This window comes from Nicotiana tomentosiformis, chromosome 6 (genome assembly GCF_000390325.3).
Source record: "Nicotiana tomentosiformis chromosome 6, ASM39032v3, whole genome shotgun sequence".
NCBI lineage: Eukaryota > Viridiplantae > Streptophyta > Magnoliopsida > Solanales > Solanaceae > Nicotiana > Nicotiana tomentosiformis.
In genome coordinates this window covers 89,570,520-89,591,500 of record NC_090817.1, presented here as the reverse complement: position 1 = coordinate 89,591,500, position 20,981 = coordinate 89,570,520, and the positions used below count along the sequence as shown (strand labels likewise).

At 34.5% G+C, this 20,981-nt stretch overlaps 1 protein-coding gene across 1 annotated transcript; it reads right to left on the bottom strand.

The window, feature by feature from the left end:
- Positions 1 to 19,024: 19,024 nt before the first annotated feature.
- Positions 19,025 to 20,637, bottom strand: LOC104106456 (agmatine coumaroyltransferase-2-like). Its single transcript, XM_009615008.3, has one exon. It carries the CDS (start codon positions 20,537 to 20,539, stop codon positions 19,214 to 19,216), a length of 1,326 nt encoding a protein of 441 aa, XP_009613303.1. The 5' UTR covers positions 20,540 to 20,637; the 3' UTR covers positions 19,025 to 19,213.
- Between the last annotated feature and the right edge of the window lie 344 nt (positions 20,638 to 20,981).

Below are 20,981 nucleotides of genomic sequence, written 5' to 3'. Positions count from 1 at the left end.
GAAATACGCCTTTTGGTTACCTCGTTAAAAACCTTACAAGGAAAACTCAATGGGACAAAACCTTGCAACGAAAAAAGAGTACAACGCGTATTAACTCCCCCTAATGAGAGCATCAATTCACATCCTTGGGACTTCGCATTCCAATCTTGTGCACTAGCTTCTTGAAGGTTGACGTAGGCAAAGATTTGATGAATAAATCAACCATATTAACTCCAATGAATATGTTGCACCTTGAAAATCTTCACTATCACGTTATCATGCTTATAGTTATAGCAAGATACATATGTGCACAAATTGCACTTAAGATTGTATATGCTTTAAGCGATTTGAATCCCTCAGGGATTGTCATATAAGCCATTTAAATAGACTTTAGATGTATATCAAGTTTTCATGTCGTGTTACACATCTAAGATAGATAAAAGTTATTGCACACACCATTGACTTTGTACTTTCAAGTATTTGAACTGCAGGTCCAAAACTATATGTCTTTCATATGAAACATATTATATTCGAATTCTGTCTCTTTCATTTTGCAATATTTTTGTGTCCGTATTCAACAGATTTAAGATTCTCATATGTACTTGGCGCTATCATAGATGTCTCCGACGAACATTTTATATCGGTTCCAATATTTTTTCATAAAGACATAACATAGAGATCTCTTCATTCATATTTTCAGGTACCAGAACCTCTCCTGAAATTTTATGAAATATTATGTCATGTGATCTTCTAAATCACTTGCCTCCTTATTATGATCAGTTTGATCATTTGCACATCTTCTTTATCAAGAATTTTATTTGAAACCGATTGGTCTATACGCTTTGAGCGTACTATAGACTTTGTCCTTCTATGACTTATTCTAATAGGAGCATTTGCAATGAGAATATAGTTACTTTCTCTAGGTCAGCAAATGCGTATGGCATGCTTTACAATATATTGCATATGAATTATCTTTTTATGAACTTCAAGTTTATATTATCTTATTCGAGGATCTAGATGTAGAAATGATAATTCATTCCACATAACTTTTTCTCAAATGTTTATCATCTCTCCCCCTCATGTTAGAAAAACTAACTTGCCTCCTCAACTTTGAAAACATATCTTTGTGCGTTATGGTGTTAATCAAAATATACACCGCACATCAATAATAATAAGATGAAATTATTTAGTTCCTGACCCTGAACTACTTGTGAGGGGAGGATGTAATATATATTCGTATATAACGTATATCAAATTGATATCGATAACTTTATTCTCATAAGTAATAGTTTAGCTATTAAGTGGATACACTCAATAAACTATTTTGCTAAACCAACTGTGATGCAAACCAACATATCAAGATGAACTGCCTTGAATAAAAAATCTAAAAATTATGTTCTAAATTAAATTACCGGGCAAGTTACCTCGCAAAACATTATGTTGCGGGTTAATAATAATCTCACATGTAACCATCTTATAGATGTATCTTATGTGGTATACATGGAAGGTGAATGAGCCGATATTCACCTTTGATATTTCCAGCATTCATGACATTCAATCCCAATTTTAGTTGGTCTATTAATTAATGAGAACAAACAAAATAAGGGAATTCGTAAAAAACTTTCTAATTCTTTAATATTTACCCATGTGAATTCTCTTTTATTTTTGCACATCATACTTAAATTAACATGGCTAAATCAATTATGCCAACTGGATAAATTATCAATATTGATAAACTTCAGGTTTACACCATGACGTGTGCAATTATCAATAAACTTCTACTTTATTGTGGTATTCTTTTATGCGTGTAGTACAAACTGAAGAATAAAGCGGGTAGCTTTTCGCATACATATTACGCCGCTACAAGTTGTAGTAATAGAAGATATTAAGTCTTCTCATTATTTATAGTCTCAATATAACCAACCGCTTTCGCGAATACTTTAGAAACTCAATAAATTTCTTTGAGATTTACTACAACACAATACCTTAGTGATAATCAATTTCATCTCTCCAAAATAGTATAATTGGCTCTTCCGGAGCTCTCAACTTATTTCGTACTACCACATATTCATCATCATCTATATAGTGAATATCTCTTTCACGGAGAAAGTTATATCATTATAGTCATGGTCAAAATCATTATAGGCAAGATATGTTATTTCCATTACTTTTGCCCTATAATAGTCACATTGCCATTATATTTTGGCATAACCACAATAGGTATGTGGTCAATGATCATTCATGCCATAATAATAAAATTATTTTCTTATTTCATCTCAAACCTCCTTCTAGAGGTGAGTGTGGTATATTCACTATCACTAGCACGTTCATATTCTTCAAAAAATGAATATATATTCATAAATCACATGTTGTCACATTTACATCATGAATGGACCATAATCATCTATATGTGCTTTACAAAATTTCATGTCAAATCGATGATAAACATTACGTTCACAGAGTGAATGATTATTTTGAGAATCCTTATTGTTCTCATTACCACAATGATGTCGATTATAATTTCGTCTATTGCCACGTCCACATTCATTGATACCTTTAGGGTGATAATTTTGTCTTATTCTAGACTTATCACATACTGCTACCACATTCTCTTAAGGGAATGCGAATGAAACAAATTCAAAGGGACATGTTTCTACTTCTTGTGCTCATAATCATACATGAATTTGATCATGACAAGACATAGCAATTTTACCACTTCACGTAGTTATAATTTCTTACAACTATATTAGAGTTATAATCAAAGATTATTGTCTTTGCTGGTATTTAAAATCAAATTATAGAATTTCAAGAATTTAAAATAGAAAAATAAAGTAAAGTACTTACCTTAAATCCAGAATTTAATCATGAGGGAGGATCATGGAACTATTAACAATCATTATGCTCAATCCCACATGCTAATAACGTGTAATAAAATAATAAAGAAGAAGAATATTGTAGATAAAAGTAGGGAGATAGAATTGTTATTGATTTGGGATGAATTACGATGGAATAGAACCCATATATTTATAGGAAAAAAGTGACTTAGTCATCAAATAACAAACCATAGAATATTTTTAAAATAAAGACATTCACCTTAAATACAATTCTATTTATAACGGGTATATTATTTTACTTTTTAAATTGGTTAATAAGCACTTTTGGTATCTCCGTTATTAGTAAATTCTGATTTGAAAGCACATGCCTTCAATTAAATGTAACGTGCACTTTTGATCCTTTACTTGTGAATTTTCATAAATTCACTATAAAATTATTAATTATTCCACCGCTTGACTATCCATTATTATGTTAAATTTATGTTGTTATTTCATATCTAACTGTAATATAATAATAAAAATAATTCAATTAAAGCATATTTCTTACATGAAGAAACTAAAAATAGACATTTTAATTATTTGGAGGTTAAATGTGTTGTGTCATATATCACATGACCAAAAATCAAAATTTACTTGAGGGGACCAGCTATTATCCCTTTTAAATTTTTAGTCTTTATTTATTATAAATGCTATGTTAGTTCACTTTTGAGTAAGCTTATAGTGTATCATAATCTTCTTATATTGTCATCTTATATTATTAGAAGAAAAAATGTGTAGGCCACATGAGTAATAAAAAGGTATTTTTACCTATATATAGTAAATTAGAACTTATTTACCCTTATTGTTTAGATTTTAACTTAATTACAAGTTGATATATAATTTACCAATTATATACAAATTAGTATTAATGAATATCTCATTATATTAGGAATTAAATAGGGAATTTCCTCTTCGTTCTCTCTCTCTCTCTCTCTCTCTCTCTCTCTCTCTCTCTCTCTCTCTCTCTCTCATTCTCTACCATTATTCTTATATTAATATCTTCATGTGGATTAACCGGAGAAATGATACTAATGTTAAGTGAAAAAAAGAGAGAAGAATAGTACATAGCAAAGTTCTTGCGTCAGATCCTATGAAAACAATGAAGTAAATAAGAAAAAAATTAGCTCTGATGAAGATAATCATTTTAGTTATAATTCTTTTAGCTTATTGGAATCAATAAACAAAATAGTATTAATTAGAAGTGAGTAGATTGAATTGAAAACTATGTTAATCCATTAAAAACTCTATTGACAGCCATTAAAAAGTTTCAAATCTTTGAATTCGGAAATTGAATTTTATGAAATTATTTTTTGTTTGGATTTGGTGTTGTTGCAAATGATTGAGAATATTCGTTGGAGTTTATATCTCAAATTTGAGACAATTTGGTGAAAATTCGAGGTGGTTTTGGTTGTAATTTCAGATTGAAATTTGAAAAAGAAGATATGAACAAATTATATATATTTTGTATGTCGAATGTAGAAAAGGTATACAAAATATCAACAACTTACATAATTGTATATAAGTATATAAATTATATGTAAATTGTAATTTTTGACCGAATTCTATACAAAAAATATGTATATATGTTGTAGATAAATTGTAGATTTTGACTGGATTTGTATATATTTTGTAAAAAACTTTTGTTACTTCAATATGATAACTTAAACAAAACCAGATAAATAAATTTTAAATCTCGTATATATACGAGAAAAGTCCCTAATAAAAACACTTCATTGGTCATTATCTATTTAGACTAGGTTCTAGAAATTTATCCACTTTTCTAGACTAACAATTGAAACCCTTTCAATGTTATGGTCATGTACTCAATCTAATCAATGAAGTTCTTTCACTATTCCAATCTGAGTCAATATAATCCACGATTTGCTTTTACTATTCCAATCGAGTCTTATCTAGTATTGCTTGTTCGGATTGTTTTATTCTACTGGATTTCAATATGAGGTGAAGTGTACCTGTTCGGGAACAATTTCTATTAACTGACAAGTTTTATAAACATTTTGCACTTCACATTTTCATCTTGCCTTTGAGGGGTTGCATAGAACATGTTTATATATATGCTTTGGCGTCTTACTTTTGAAGCGAAATTTACATTTACATTTTGCATGCTACTTAGATTGCTCAGGTTTTTGGGTGATGGTCTCTCTAGCACATTTACCAGATTACTGTAGGTGTCAAACAACAGTACATGCAGTAGTCTTGCCTGAGATGCATTAAAACTTGACTACAACAATTCATCTTTCGAAGTGATTTTTCTCCTTACATAAAGAAGTTGCTATAACGATCCGACCAGTCGTTTTGAGTGTTTAGTCCCGATCCCCTATTTATTACCTCCTTTATGTTGTATTATGGTTATGTGATTTGGCAGGGTGTTTAGTTTTGGTTTCGGGTGAGTTTCGGAGTGAAATGAGACATATAGTCCATAAGTTGGAGCTTTAAGTTGAAAGAATTGACCGTAGTTTGACTTTTATATAGACGACTCCAGGAGCGTGTCCGGATGTCGATTTTGGAGGTCTGTAGGTCGTTACGGCTTGAATTGGCGAAAGTTAGAGGGTTCGAAAGTTTGGCCGGGAGTTTACTTTATTGATATAGGGATCAGATTCCGATTTAAGAAGTTGGAATAGGTCTGTCATGTCATTTATGACTTGTGTGCAAAATTTGAAGTCAATCAGAGTTGTTTTGGTATGAATCGACATTGGTTTCGGAATTCGAAAGTTTATAGTTTCAACAGGCTTGAATTGGGTTGCGATTCATAGAATCGATGTTGTTTGATGTGATTGTTGGCCTCGAATAGGTCCGTTATGTGTTTTAAAACTTGTTGGTATCTTCGGACGGGGTCCCGGGGCCCCCGATGTGATTCGGATCGAATCTGGAACAAATTTGAACGTAGTCTCATTGCTGAAGTTCCAACCTTCTTGTGTCATCGCACATGCGGAGGGTTTAGCCGCAGGTGCAGACACGAAGATGCGAGGGGTTGATCGCAGAAGCGGATTGTGGCCCACCTAACTGGGACCGCAGATGTGGTCATAGTTTCGCAAAAGCGGACTCGCAGGGGTGACTGAGAAAGCGCAGAAGCGGAAAGGCTAGCCAAGCCTGGGGTTGCAAAAGCGGAGCCCCTTCCGCAGGAGCGAGAGCGCATATGCGCATTTTGGTCCGCATAAGTGGAGGTTCCTGGGCTAAGTGAGAACCGCACCTGCGATGGAAATTCCGCGGGTGCGAAGCCACAGATGCGGCTGTGGGTTCGCAGGTGCGAATTCCCTGGGGAGAAAAGGACTAATTTCGAGGGTTTGATCTCATTTTTATTTTTGGACCTAGAGAGCTCGATTTATGGCGATTTTTCTAGAGATTTTCAAGGAAATCATTGGGGTAAGAAATTCTAACTCGGTTTTGGCTATATTATCCGAATCTATTGTTGTTTTTATCATTTAATTAGTGTTTTGAGTTGGAAATTGGGAAATTTTTTGTGAAACTCCTTAGGCTAAATTTTGGAGATTGAAAGGCGATTTGAGGTCGGATTTGAGTAATTCTTATATGTTTGAACTCTTTATCGGATGGGTGTTCGGATTTTATAATTTTGGCCGGGTTCCGAGACGTGGGCTCGGGTTGACATTTTGAGTTGACTTTTTATTTCTTTGTAAAGATCATAATTTTATTGTTCGAAATAGTTTCCTATAGTTTATATTTATAATATAAAATTATTTTGGCTAGATTCGAGTCGTTCGAAGTTGGATAATCTAGGGAAAGACTTACTAGTAGATTGAGTTAGCGTATTTTGAGGTAAGTGTCTTGCCTAACCTTATGTGGTGGAATTACCCCTTAGAATTGGTGTTGGTTTGTGATAATTGTGATATGTAAAAGATGTGTACGCAAGGTGACGAGTGCGTACACAAGCTAAATGTAGAAATTTATCAGTTTTAGATATGTAGACTCCTTTCATGCCTTAATCGAGTTACCTTAACATATCATATTCATCCTCATTAGTCTATCGTCACATGATCTACTTGTCTTATCTCTTATTTGTTAATTGTCTTACATGTTTAGTTGAAGCATTGTTCCCTCTATTCCTTATTTATTATTTAACCGTTGGGTTCTTTACTTGAAGTTGTTATCGTTGGAATATCTTGTCGTTGAGATTGGTCTTGAATTATAAAGGCCATGACTTACATTGAGGCAAAATTGTAAAGTTGTGAAATACTATTCTTGTTGAATTACTCACTTCCGGTTGTCACTGTTGAAACTCTTGTGCATATTGTGGTTGAGCCATGGGCTACTTGTTGTGAAAATACTGTTGTTGTTGGTTTTCTTGACAAGTTGTGATATTGGGAACTTGAGGTGCGATTTGTGATACGTTGTGTTATTGATACGCATGTGGTGGTATAAGGTTTTGGGGCTAAACCGCATGCGGTGAGATAAGGTGGGCTTGATATGTGTGTTGCTAGTAGGGGAACTACTTGAAGCCACGCGGTGTGATAAGGTGGGGTAAAATGCGGGAAGCTATTTCGGGAAAAATAATTTTCAGAACTAAATGCAAGGCTCCCGCGGTAAGATGAGGAAAGATTGTGAATTATTCTTGTGATTTGAGACTACGAGGCGGTACCTCGGTAGTGACTCTTGTTGGTATTTCTCTATTACTTCACTTGTGTTTGGTTGTTTTGTTTTCCTGGAATAACATTCCTTGTTTTCTTCAGTGATGTATTATTTGCCATAGTTATGTGTAGTAAATTTTGGTATATTCCTTACTTGTTTCATTTTCATTGTTATTATTATTGCGATGTTAAATTACTCGTTCCGTCTCTTATTTATTATAGTAGGGCCTTGACCTGACCTCGTCACTACTCTACTCGGTACCGTTATGGTGTACTCATGCTACGCTTCTGCATATCTTTTGTGCAGATCCATGTACCTCCTACCAGTTCATGCACCAGTGAGTTGAGTTCGTATTTGGAGACTTTAAGGTACACGTGCCGGCGTCCGCAGGCCTCAAAGTCACCCTCTATCTACTTCTATATCTTCCTTCTTTTATTAACTATAGCTGTATAGGGATGATTATGACACCGTTTTAGAGCTTGTGACTCGATATCACTAGGTTTTGGGGAAATTGTATATGCTGAGTTGTGAAGTTTTCTTTATTAAAATTGTTGAGTATTTGAGAGTTTACTTGCTATTTTAGTTATATTCCGCATGTTTGTTAGGTTTATCTAGTCTTAGAGATTAGATGCAATCACGACATCCTAGGAAGGGAAATTGGAATGGTGACAGTTGGTTGAAATAGCGTGAATACAACGGAATGGTAATGACTTTGGTGATTCTATCACTTGCTCAACTATTTCAGAATATAACGAATTCATTTGACCTTCAACTTGTTGCATGTCTTAAAATCAGAGGGAGCGTTGCATTTTTATCTGATGTACTCCTATATGAGAACAAGAAAAATACTGTAATCACTTGTTGATTCCCAGTTAAGCCGTTCGAGATATAGATTTTCGTTTGGCTGCCTCTAAGTTGAAGCAGATGTTCTTCTGCAATATGATTATAGCTAGCGCCATTGTGTATTACTATAGAACTTGGGATATACTCTTGAAAATTATTGCAACAACTGAATTAGGTGTTCATTTGATCCAGAGGCAAGATCCTATGATTTGATAGGAGCTAAGAAAAAGAAGAGATAGTTGCTGTCGAAACTACATGGATAGTAATTTATACCTTCATTTTTTTTTATTTTTAAAGTCGTTACTAAAATTCTTATTTGTTGTAGTGATTAAAGACACAACTAAAGTTCTATAAAACATTCCTTGTCCATGTACCCCCTCCAAATAAAAGACGATGGTTTAGGAACAGTATTTGGTCTAAGGAATTGGGAATTTTAGCAAACAAAATGAGTGTTAACAGTCATGTATAATGAATTGATTGCTGCAATTTTTCTCCTATAATCTATTCTAGTTTAAAATGAATGATATAAGATGAGCTCAAATTCCTGTCAAAAGATGCATTTTGCCAAAGTTTAGAGGTAGATATTGCTATATCCATGCTTGAAAAAAAAAAAGGAATGAAAATTTCTTGGAGACTTGGGCCTTCTAGATTTTTCTTTTCTAAACATTTTCTAAAATTCATGTAATAAGCCACGTTAAATATATATATATATATATATATATATATATATATTTCCCGTTTCAACAATTACGAACAAACGTTAAAGAGGATGATGTATGGGATGAGGTCGTTACTCGTTATATATTTCTTAGCTTTTCCATTGAAAGAATTAGCCTAACTTTCATGACAAGATATATTATTAGGAATTAATCTTGAAGTTTGGAGTAGTGAGTACATTGTTCAAGTGATTAGCCAACTAAGAAAAAGCGACTAGCCAACTAAATTTCCAACAAATCCTATTATTATCAAGGCCAAATCTCAGTATTAATTCAAGGCAGAATAGGTAAAGACCCCCTAAACTTGACACTTTTTAATGAGCGTACACCTTAACTATACGTGATTTTAATTGCCCCCCTACGCTTACTTTTTTGGATTTTATTACCCCCCAACCTAGTAAACCTTTCTATTGTGAATACACGCGTTGTATACATTTAAATGCTTGTTGATGTGGCTGTACACGTTGGAATAATTTGGGTATCCAATTAGAATATCCAACCCGCCTTTAAAATTAATCTCTCAAATTTAACCCATCCCTTTTACCATCAGTTCATCTAGTCGATAACATAGAAAAATAAGGGTTTCTCACCACTTCACTACCATCAATGACAGAGTCGATTGTGAGTGCTTGAGCTTGATTTTGTGAGTCGATAGGGTTCTCCGTTGAGGTGCTGCTAAAAGTTATTGTGGAGGAGCTAAAAGCTACTGGATTTCTTTGATTCTCGCTAAAATTTCTACTGTTTTCACTCCGCATTTGAATGTATGTGTGCCTCTTTCTGTTAGGGTTAAATCAGGGCTTTTATGTTGATTGTGATTTTTGCATGCATGCCGATTAAGGTTAAATCAGGGCTTTTATGTTGTTTGTTAATTTTTTACTATTTATTTGTAATCTTCTATATATGTATGTCTTGAGAGTTATTTTTTACTTTTTTTTTTATTGTTGTGTAGGGTCCCATGGATACTAAGTATTTGAATTTAAGATGAAAAATTGGCGGGATATTAGTGAGTGAGGTAGGACCTCTATATGTTGGGGGTAGGGTTGAACATGTGGCTAATGTCGACTCTGACCACTTGTCAATACCAGAGTTATCTGATTATGCTAAGGATTTTGGGATTATAAAATTAGGAAAAACTTATATTATGAGTGCTAAGGGTGGCAATTTGGTTGAATTAACAAAAGATAGAGATTTAATGGACCTTGTTATTTTATTAAATAATGGGGACATAATAGATATTTTTGTCTCTTCTGACTCATAATTTGAGGAGGTGGATGTTATAGAGGGTAGCCAAATAAGCCACGTGGGTGAGGCTTTTAATGCATCTTCCAGCACACAACAAGACAATAAGGAATCTTTTGTTCCATGTGGTCCTCCTTTAAATACTACTGTTGCAAATCTAGATCTAGGGTTACCTACTCATTTGAATACCACTCAAGAAGAGGATTCACCCATAGATTGGACTTCCTCTTCAGAGGAAGAAGAATCTGATGTTGCCGATGATGTAGAGGACACTGCTGCTGATTCTCAACAGGTAGAACCGTCTAGAGAAGAAGAAGAAATAACACCTGGTGATGAATCTGAGAGGTCATTTGATTATGGAAGTGATGTCCATGAATAACTGAGGGTTGTTAAAGAAGATCTGAAGAAATATAGACAAAAGAATAGGAGAAAACTTAGGAAGGAAAAACCTGATGGATTTTTAGGTGAAGTTGGAGTTGATGAAGGTTATGAGAACATAGATTAGCCCCAAAAAAATATGAGAGACAAATTAGGAGGTGATGATGAGCCTTACTATGATAGTTCAGATCCAGATATCTTTGAATCTGAATCATATCTGGAAGGGGAGGGTGATCATGTATCTAATGATGATGTAGATGGGGAAGATAATATGGGACAATTAAGGGGAAGGAAAAAAACAAATAGAGTGGTTACACAAACCATTTAGTACCTCAATCATCTGCAATCTCGCATTCATCTTCGTGATGGTTAAGCCAACTTTAGCAATCGATCCAAACTCAAATTGCAACATATATCATTCACTGGTAAATGAGAACTCTCTACAAATCATCATAAGTATCACACAACTTCAGGACACCTCGTAGGAGACAACCCACCTGCTTTGCCTCAAACTGACATCTCCCTATATCCTTCCACAGTCACGACTACTACACAACCACTTTATCCTCTTGATTTTGAACTCATCAACAAGACATGAGAATCTACTTTACTCTATAACTAAACAACATGAGAGATTCCTTAACACACCCATAACTCGAGACTATACGCAAATCAAGATAGAAATCAAACACCCAATAATCCTTTCTACATCTCAAGTAAACTCTTCTCGTCACATTCGAACAATCTGAACACATCTCACAGTCACATCATACTCACCACATAGTCATCCAATAACAAATTCCACTAATGAGGACACTAACGGACCTATAAGTCCCAAAATCATGTGCTCACACAATCAAAATCTTCGTGCTCAAGCTACCATCAAAACCCGGTCTCAAGTCCTCCAGACTGTCCCATCATCACCATGCCAAAATCACATCTCTCACCTCAACCATGGAATCATAAGTCATCGGCGCACATCCGATACCGAGCTCTCACATGCGTATACGAATGCGTGGAAGGAATTCAAAGAGTTACACTTCACGCTTAATCAATATCACACGATAAGGAAAGAAAGATGGGAAGTATATCCTAAATGTCATGTAGCCTCTCAAAGATAGGTATGGACGCCATCATACCGATCCGCAAGACTCTACTAGACACTTGCTCATGACTTGTAAAACCTATGAACCTAGATCTCTGATACCACCTTGTCACGAGCCCAAAATCCACTAGTCGTGATGGCACCTAACCCAACCCGCAAGGTAAGCCAATTAACCACTAACCAATTCCAATAATAACTAATAAAGCAATTAAGTAAAGAAATATCTAAATCTTATACATATCCCAAGGACTGGTAGTACAAATCATGAGCTTCTAAGAATAGAGTTTACAAAGCGGAAATGAAGTAAATACACTATCTGTTTAAAAAATACATTAACAGAGTTTTATAGATCTAAGGCTCCCATGAACAAGAGGTAGCTACAACCTGGACACAAGTACATCTTCAAATCCATCTCCCATCGAACACAGCAACATCAGCAGTCAGTATCTACACGCAAGGTGCAGAATTGTAGTATGAGTATAACCGACCCCATGTACTCAATAAGCAACAAACCTAACCTTAAGTTGAAAGTAGTTACGAGCTAACACAAAGGTCGGTTCCAATATCAATATTTCACAATAGTTCATAACAACACAGTACAAGTAACAAAAGAGTATCTCAGAAATAAAAGACTCAGTTCGTTCACAGTTCTAGAAAAGTAGGCATTTCTTTTCAAGTATCACACTGAAAACCCAAATCTTTTACCGAAAATGATCCTTTTGCCAAAATTGTTACTTGGCAACTTGGATGGTATTTGAGAATGTGAAGGAGTTTAGAGAAGAAGTTACCAAGTATGCTATAAAGAAAGGTATTCAGCTAGTTAAGGATCCCAATGAGCCACATAGGGTCAAAGTTAAATGCAAAACTGGTTGTCCTTGGTTGTTGTTTGCTAGCAAGGAAGGTAAGAGTACAAATTTCACAACCAAGACTTACAATCCAAGACACAAATACCATAAAACCACTTACAATTATCTGTGTAATTCAAAATATGTGGCAAAGCAGTTCAAAGATAGAATTACCTCACAATCTAGAATTAAAGGTTGGGAAATTCATGATATGATGAGAAAAAGCTTGGTTTATATGTTGGTAAGGCCGTTTGTTTGAAGGCCAACAAAATTGTGTTGAAAAAAATTATGGGGGATCATGTTGCCGAGTTTGGTAGGATTCTGAACTACATGGATATGCTACTCAAAATAAATCCTGGTAGCACATGTGCAGTAAAATTGACAGACACAGATGATGGGCAGAAAAAGTTTTCCAGTTTCTACATTTGTTTTGCAACTATGAAGCAGGGGTTTATGGAGGGTTATAGGATATGTATAGGGTTAGATGGATATTTTTAAAGGGTGTTTGTAAAGGGCAACTGTTGGCAGCAATAGCAAAGGATGGGAATAACCAAATGTTCCCAATAGCTTGGGCTGTTATAGGCACTGGAAAAAAAAAAGCAAACATGGAGTTGGTTCCTCAGGTTATTGCAAACTGATTTGAACTTGGGAGATGGTAGGGAACTCACCACGATAAGTGACATGCAAAAGGTATATACTGCTATTTAAATACTAATATTTTTCTGGTTTAAAATACTACTATTTTTCTAGTTTAACCATTGTTGTTTCTCTGGTTTAAACCCTAATGTTTCTCTGTTTTTATGCAGTACTATTTCTCTGTTTTTATGCAGGGTCTATGTTCAGCTGTTGAAGAGATTTTACCTGAGTGTGAGCACAATGTATGCTAGACACATTATGGCAAACTGGGCAATAAAATGAAGAGGGATTGAAAGAAGAAAAAGATTCTGGAGTGTTGTTAGATCAACATTTGAGTCTGAAATGAAAAGATATCTATATGATCTTGATAAATTGGGTCATAACATTTTTGAAGACCTAGTTAAATACAACAAAGAAAGATGGTGCAAAGCATTCTTCCAAACATTCTCCAAGTGTGACAGTGTTGACAATAACATATGTGAAAGCTTCAATGCTTGGATATTGGGCCCTAGACACAAGACAATCATATAAATGCTAGAGGAAATAAGGGTCAAAGTTATGAGTAGGGTAGCAAAGATGAGAGAATTTACTGAAACTTGGTAGGATGGTGTACCTCTAATGGCCATAATGGTGTTCAATACTAATGTTGAGAGGTCAACGAGGGTTGACTTCATGTTTAATGGAGATACAGGCTTTGAACTCAAAGATGGTCCATGCAAGTTCATTGTAGATTTAAGAACAGGCTACTACAGTTGAAGGTCTTGGGAACTGAAAGGCATTCCATGTCCACATGTTATAATAGCAATGCACTTCAAGAGACTTGATCCTTCAGAGAATATTGTACACTAGTACAGGAAAGAGACCTACATGAAGGCATATTCACACTTCATACAACCAGTTCCCAACATGATAATGTGGCCAGAAAATAGTAACCCCAAGGTATTACCTCCTCCAGTTCAAAATATGCCTAGAAGGCCAAGAAAAAATAGAAGAAAGGAAGTTGGAGAAATAAAAAAGGGCTGAAAATTTATCAAAAAAGGGAATAACTATGACATCCTCCATTTGCAAAGCAAGTACTCATAATATGAGGAGTTGTCCAACAAGACCAACAACTAATCAAGAGGTACCTTCCTACCTTCTTCCTTTATTACTATCTTCTTAGTTATCTAAGAGCTAATTCCTCATTTTCTCATATAATAGACTACTAATTGCTCACAACAATCAACAATAAAAACTTCACAAAACAGAGGCTTCAAGGACATGGTGTATTTGTTGCACAGTCTGATTTTACAAGTATTAATGTAAGTGTATTTATTTTTTTGTCCTTAGATTTTATTGTCTAACATACTATGTGATGTTATTGTCTAACTTTGAAATGTATCTTTTGGTTTGAATATTATCAGCATGGTTTGCCTACAACCAGAAAGGTTTATACTGGCCCTTTAATTGATTCTACTCATGTTACTGATGATATTAGATATAAGCCTTCTAAAGGTTTGAAATGGAAAAGGAAGGAAGCTGTGACTCAAAGACAACTTCAAATCCAAGCTGCAATGGCTAGAATCAAGACAAGGTCCCAATTCGCTGGAATACAAACAAGATCTAAGGTTATGGGGAAATCTCCCTCCAAGAAGACCACTTGAATTTCTTTACTGTTTGGATGTAGTATTTGATATACTAGACTTCTTTTTTGTTTAATTCGTGGGGTGACTGTTTTAGTTAAATTCATGGGGTGTCTGATTTTTGTGGATACTGATGGTGGTACGCAACTTTATTTTGTGAACTTGTTTGTCATGTGTATGTCTAGCTATATATGGACAACATAGTTTAACTATATTGTTTGATGTTAAATTCCGACTTTCTTTATCAAATTACCAGCTATGTTGACAAAATGTTGTGATTGTGGTTGGTTGTTTTTGTGGATACTGATGGTTGTTTTTCTATAAATTGTGATTGGCATCAATTCCATATGTTGACAAAATGTTGACATAGTAGTGTCGAACAACATATTATATTACTTAACTTCTATTACATACTACCAGATAGCCATTATTTGTACATGAGCAAAATCAGATTCCAAAGTAAACTGAAAAATAATATAAACTTTAGCATTTTTTCCCTCTTCGATAGTTTGTTAGTCTTCTTCAACAACCCAGAAACAACAATGTTTGTTGGCTCCGAAAATGGAGGTTCATACCACTGAAAAAATCGACAAGAATTTATCTTCGGATAAAGACTACATCCAAAGAATCGTCGTCCAGGATTTGCAGTAGTCCATGCAACTTTTAAAGGAGCTGGCTTGCCACATCTACAAAAAACATTCATCTTCTTTCTTCCAAGTAAAAAAATTATTGTTATTTGGGCAAAAAATAAGAGCCAAAATCTGTTTGAGAATTGATTGCTTGATGATAAATGACCATAAGAGTGCTTGGATGAATTCTCTAAGTGAACAAGTGATTTGTTTTTACCTTCCTTGATGTTAATAATGCATTTATGACATCTCTAGAATGATGTAAGCAAGTTAGGTAAAATACATTCCCCATAAAGTTGACTGTTGTACTATTTCTGCACTGTAGCGTGTGCAGGCAACAACTTTATAGATGGGGCAGTTGACTTGTACAGTTTCCTCGGGAAACGATAGTTATCTGTTCCCTTTTTTGTTCCTCTGACTCTGAAGAGTCGAAGCATATTCCAAGCTGGAACCTTTCGATCTTAAGATCTTGAGGATATGTAATTGGTTCCTTATCTGGTTCTTGAAAAAAAGTTTGTTAGATCATCAAAACATAAAGCAAGGTACTTGTAACCTATCAATTTCCCCCTTTTGATGATGACAAACTTATAATTTGAACATCCAGACAAGTTTCCCCCTAAGTCTGTATTCCCCCTTAATCAGTGCTCATTAATCAATTATGCACATTAATCTTCCCCCTTTTGGCATCATAAAAAGAAGAGCAACAAGTATATAGCAAAAAGGGAAAAGCTGGCATTAGTATTAATTTGGATTTTTCAACAGGAACAGAGTCAATGTTACTACCACCATCCACAGTTTTGAACAAACAAAAAAAATACCACAAACATCATCATAAAAACTGACACTGAGGGAATAAATTTGGATGGACAAAGAATGTGAGAACAAAGAAAATGCTGAAGAATTAGAAAGAAGATAATAAATAGGGGTGATAATGGGGCTGTTACCGTTGGGGTCTTCATTTTTGGGGAAAATATATTTATTACCGTTAGGGATGGTTCAAGGACTGGGAAAGGGAAATATTCAACTGATGTGATAAAAAATATAATCCCTCGCGCGCACTCAACCATTTGAACCAAGTTTCACTGCCATGTGGCAGGTTAGGGGGATAATAGCATCCGAAAAAGTAAACATAAAGGGTAATTAAAATCACGTATAGTTAAGGGGTACGCTCGTTAAAAAGTGTCAAGTTCGGGGTCTTTACCTATTGTGTCTTAATTGAAACAAGGTAATGCAAGTACATTAAAATATTATTTTATGTAAAAAAATGATTGGAGAGAATCTTGAGTAGTTAGAACCCTACCAAATTCTTTCCGGGCTATAAACTTTCCACCAACAATGCCCAAATAGCAAACAAAGAAAAATGAATGTATAATTTAGGATGTCTTATTTAAGCCATGCATAATCTTAATTAAACTAGTAGCCGACGAGGAGAATAGTCCATATTTAATTAATCTCGTTACTAGCATAGCTCGACCGGGCATGTTCCATAATGAAATCACAATTAAACAATTTACATGGAACAGTCTTCAACCACAAAAATTGTATCCATATAGTTATAAAATTAAATGGACCTACCACACTTGAAAAATGTACGCATTATCTTAATTTTGCCAGAACAGAAATTATCTGCTAGAAAATAGATATTTTAATTTTCTCATTTCAGGAAACCAAATTAAATGAGGTACTAAAGATCATGTTAGGCAATACTCCTAAAAGTTTATTATTCCACACCCTTAGGATGTTCATAAATCAAACGGACAAATCATATGACCATATGGTGGACTACTTATTGCGTTATCTCCATTTTTTCTTAAGCTGGTGGTCTATTCAAAACAAACTCTTTTTTTATAAGATTGTGATAAGGTCTGTGTACACACTACCCTCCTCAAACTCTATTTATGGAAATACACTGAATTTGTTGTTGTTGTTTCTCCTTGATTAAGGACTTCAGGTTTTCTTCCTTTTTCAGTTTCATTACAGTTCTTCATTTTCAGAATGTCTACCCCAGAGTTTGATCATAACTTAACAAGTAACTCTGTGAATCACTTTGTGGATTATATTTACAGAGACTATAAGCAATAATGCTGGCTCTGAGCAAAAGAATAAAAGGAAAAATGAAATTCACCATTTAAGTGGGACATGGAATACATAATAATTTGAATAATTAATCTAAATAGCTTCCCACCCAATTGCTTAAACTAAAAATAGTCCACAAATGTATATATATATAATATAATCTATGTATAACATGTATATAATCATAAATAATCAATGTATAATTTATGTATACTAGCTAGAAAAAGTAAATAGAAAATTTGCCGGCTATTTGTGCAAAGATCCCATAATTTTGACTCTTTTGGAATTTTCACTATTGTATTATGTCTACATATTACATACTCTATAAAAAGAAAAGAAAAAAGGGAACACCCCATGATTTAATAACTTTGATTAGACTTTAGAAAGAAATTAATTATAATGACATACTCCCTCCGTCTCAAATTATCTGTCATGCTTTTTAAAAATAGTTGTCTCAAATTATTTGTCATTTTAGAAGTTTAAGACAAAATATTTTTTTCATTTTATCCTTAATAATAATTGTTCTTGAATATGGAGATAGTAGATAAATATAATAATTATTTAATGAAGAGAGATTAATTTTAAGACATAAATAAAAGTAAAATAGTCCAAACGCCCTCCTAATTATTATATTTTAAGGAACGTGTAAGAAAGAAACACGACATATAATTCGAGACGGATGGAGTATTAAGTCACTTTGTCATTCTATGCATCATTAAGTTTTTTATACTCCATCCGGTTCATATTATCTCCCTTAGGTATCTCCTTATTCATTCTACACATCATTATTTTGTCTAAACTATCTTTTATCTCTCCAATTTAGATATTTCAGTTAAATAACAATCCACTAATTGAAGCAGTTATGATAAATTTGAATTATATTGAAATAAATTGATAGTTTGGCAAAATGATTAATACTTGGGATAGGAGGGAGTATCGATTTACAAATTAATCCTTGTTTCCTTTTTTATATATATGTTTTCTTTTTGTTGCTTTTGCTTCGAAGCTGTTGAGAGGAAGGTTGACCAATGGAGTACTTCTTATATTAATATATATATATATATATATATATATATATATACTGCATCCACTAAGATTATCAACATTCATTACAATCAAGAAAAGTGTGACGCGATGAATCATGCGTGCCTTTAATTTTAAAGACAGCACAGCAGACAATTAGTTTTCTTGGTAAACTTTTCCTGTTTCCACGTAGAACAGGTCCATGGCAAGGTCTATAATTTATATGCATTACAGATACGTGACAAGCTTCAGCTTTACCAATCATAAATTGTCAATATCTCCTTAATAAATAAATTAATGTTAAATATAAGAAGTAGTTGGGGGACAGAAAAAAAGGATAAAGAAAAGAAGAGATACAGTAACGTGAACAGAGATGTTCAATTTAAATGAACTACTATATATTTGTCTTTTGACAGTACCTTTTTGGCATAAGATTTTGCCCAAGAAAGCAAGAGGAATAGCTAGAGAATTAACTGCTCTTCTATTATGCAACGACATATATATATATATTTCCCATCCTCCCTAGCGCTTAGCCAAGAGGAGGAAGTAAAAGATTAAATTTTAAAAACACAAAATGGAAGAAAAATAAAGGAGAAGGATAAAAATGAATATTCATATAACACATAGTTGAGGATCATTGAACTCTTCTAATTCTCAAGCAAGTCTAAGGAATAGCAAATTTTCTTGAACGTGGGCAAGTTGTCTTGGAACAAAGGAATGAAAACGTCAATGCTTCCGTCTCCAATGAAGGATGGGAGAAGAAACATCATGCCTTCTGTTGGGAAATAAGAAGGCATGAACATGTACGGACAACCAGTTCCAAAGTCTAGGTCGTAAAATGGAAACCTTAACCAACTGTCAACTTCTAAATTAGGGCATAATATGTGCTTGTTCATGTCTGCTGTAGGGATAAGATCTTTGTCTTCCTTCACTTTGTGATTAGCAAAGTCAATGAATGATCTGAAATAGTTGTTGTTTACCTTTATAACCGCGTCATGAATAAGCTTTGTTGCATAGGGAAGAGGCTCTCTCAAAAGGTCCTTCACTTTTGCAGTTGGAAATGCCCAAAGGACTAAGTTTCCGAAATACTCATTTGGTACTCTAGGGTTCAGTCTTATCCGACCATTGACAGAGATTCTTATATGGGTAGTCTCAAATCCACTTAAACCACGAGCTTTAGTTATGGCTCTCCACAAATGTGCAACAAGGCTTTCGAACGTGCTATAAGGTTTATTGTTGCCATTTATGGAAGAAGCCTTAGCCTTGAGCTTGGCAAGAAACTCTACTGTGAAATGGACTTTGTGCACCACTATATCTTCCGTTACATGATGAGCTTCGTTGAGCGAATTCTCCTTTTTAACAAACTTTGACATGAACTCTGCCCCCTTATGTTCATGCTCAATGAGAGGAGGGTTTCGAGGGTTGAAAATGGTACGATCATGCAAAGGAAGTGGATTGACGTCAAGCCCTCGACAGGCTTGACCCCATGCAACTAAGAAGTTGCTGGTGGAATGGCCATCCGCCACCGTATGGTGGGCGGTGAAGCCGACCACCAACGAGCCACAAGTGAATCTTGTGACTTGAACTTGAACTAATTCCACAACATTATTCAAACTAGGATGTAGTTTGAGCAAAGAAGCTGAAGGCTTAAAAGGCATTACTTTATCAAGGGTGCTATCCGATGATGCCTCGACGAATTTAACGCCTTCATCATTGAGTAAAATCACTGGATTTCCATGTTCGTCTTTTCCTAATCTTCCTGCCCATTCACGGTAAACTGCTAGGGCCTTTTGAAGTCCCAATTTAATGGCGGCATTTGGTGGGGTGGGAGGGTGATAGGCATAGATGACAGCAATTTGGGCTTCGTAGGTGACCTTATCAAATACACTAAGGGGAATGTAACCTTTAGTAGAAGGAGTGATGTCTTCGTAGAAAGGCTTAATGATTCTGGAACTTTCTACTTTGACCTTCATGATTTTGTCAATTCTTTGATTTGGCAAAGTGGAAAGAAAAGAGAAGGAGAATGAAGGTTGTTTAGCTCGAGTTATAGTAAAGGCATAACTTAGGTTTTTATAAGTATCATGCACAAGTACAGTCTTACAATATAATTGGCTAGTAAGACATGTTTGTCTTATAGAGGAAAAAATATTAAACTTGGCAACAGAAACTAGTTAGGTAAAATAAAAGAAGACAAATTAAACACAAAAAAGGAGAAACAGGCCAGGTGGCCTATCATTCAATTAGGGAGGTGCTTAGTTGTCTTAGCTAGTTAGCTCTTGAAGATGCTTCATAGCCAACTTTAATGTTTTTTTTTTTAAATTTAAAATTTTTGATTAGGGGTTGACTTTAATCAAATTGGTGTTAATCTGTAATTGAACTACCTACAATCACATCTTCCCAACGTTGCAACGGCAT

Bases quoted from the DNA above. Each gene is read 5' to 3' on its own strand.
- LOC104106456 (XM_009615008.3), bottom strand. From the start codon at position 20,539: ATGAAGGTCAAAGTAGAAAGTTCCAGAATCATTAAGCCTTTCTACGAA.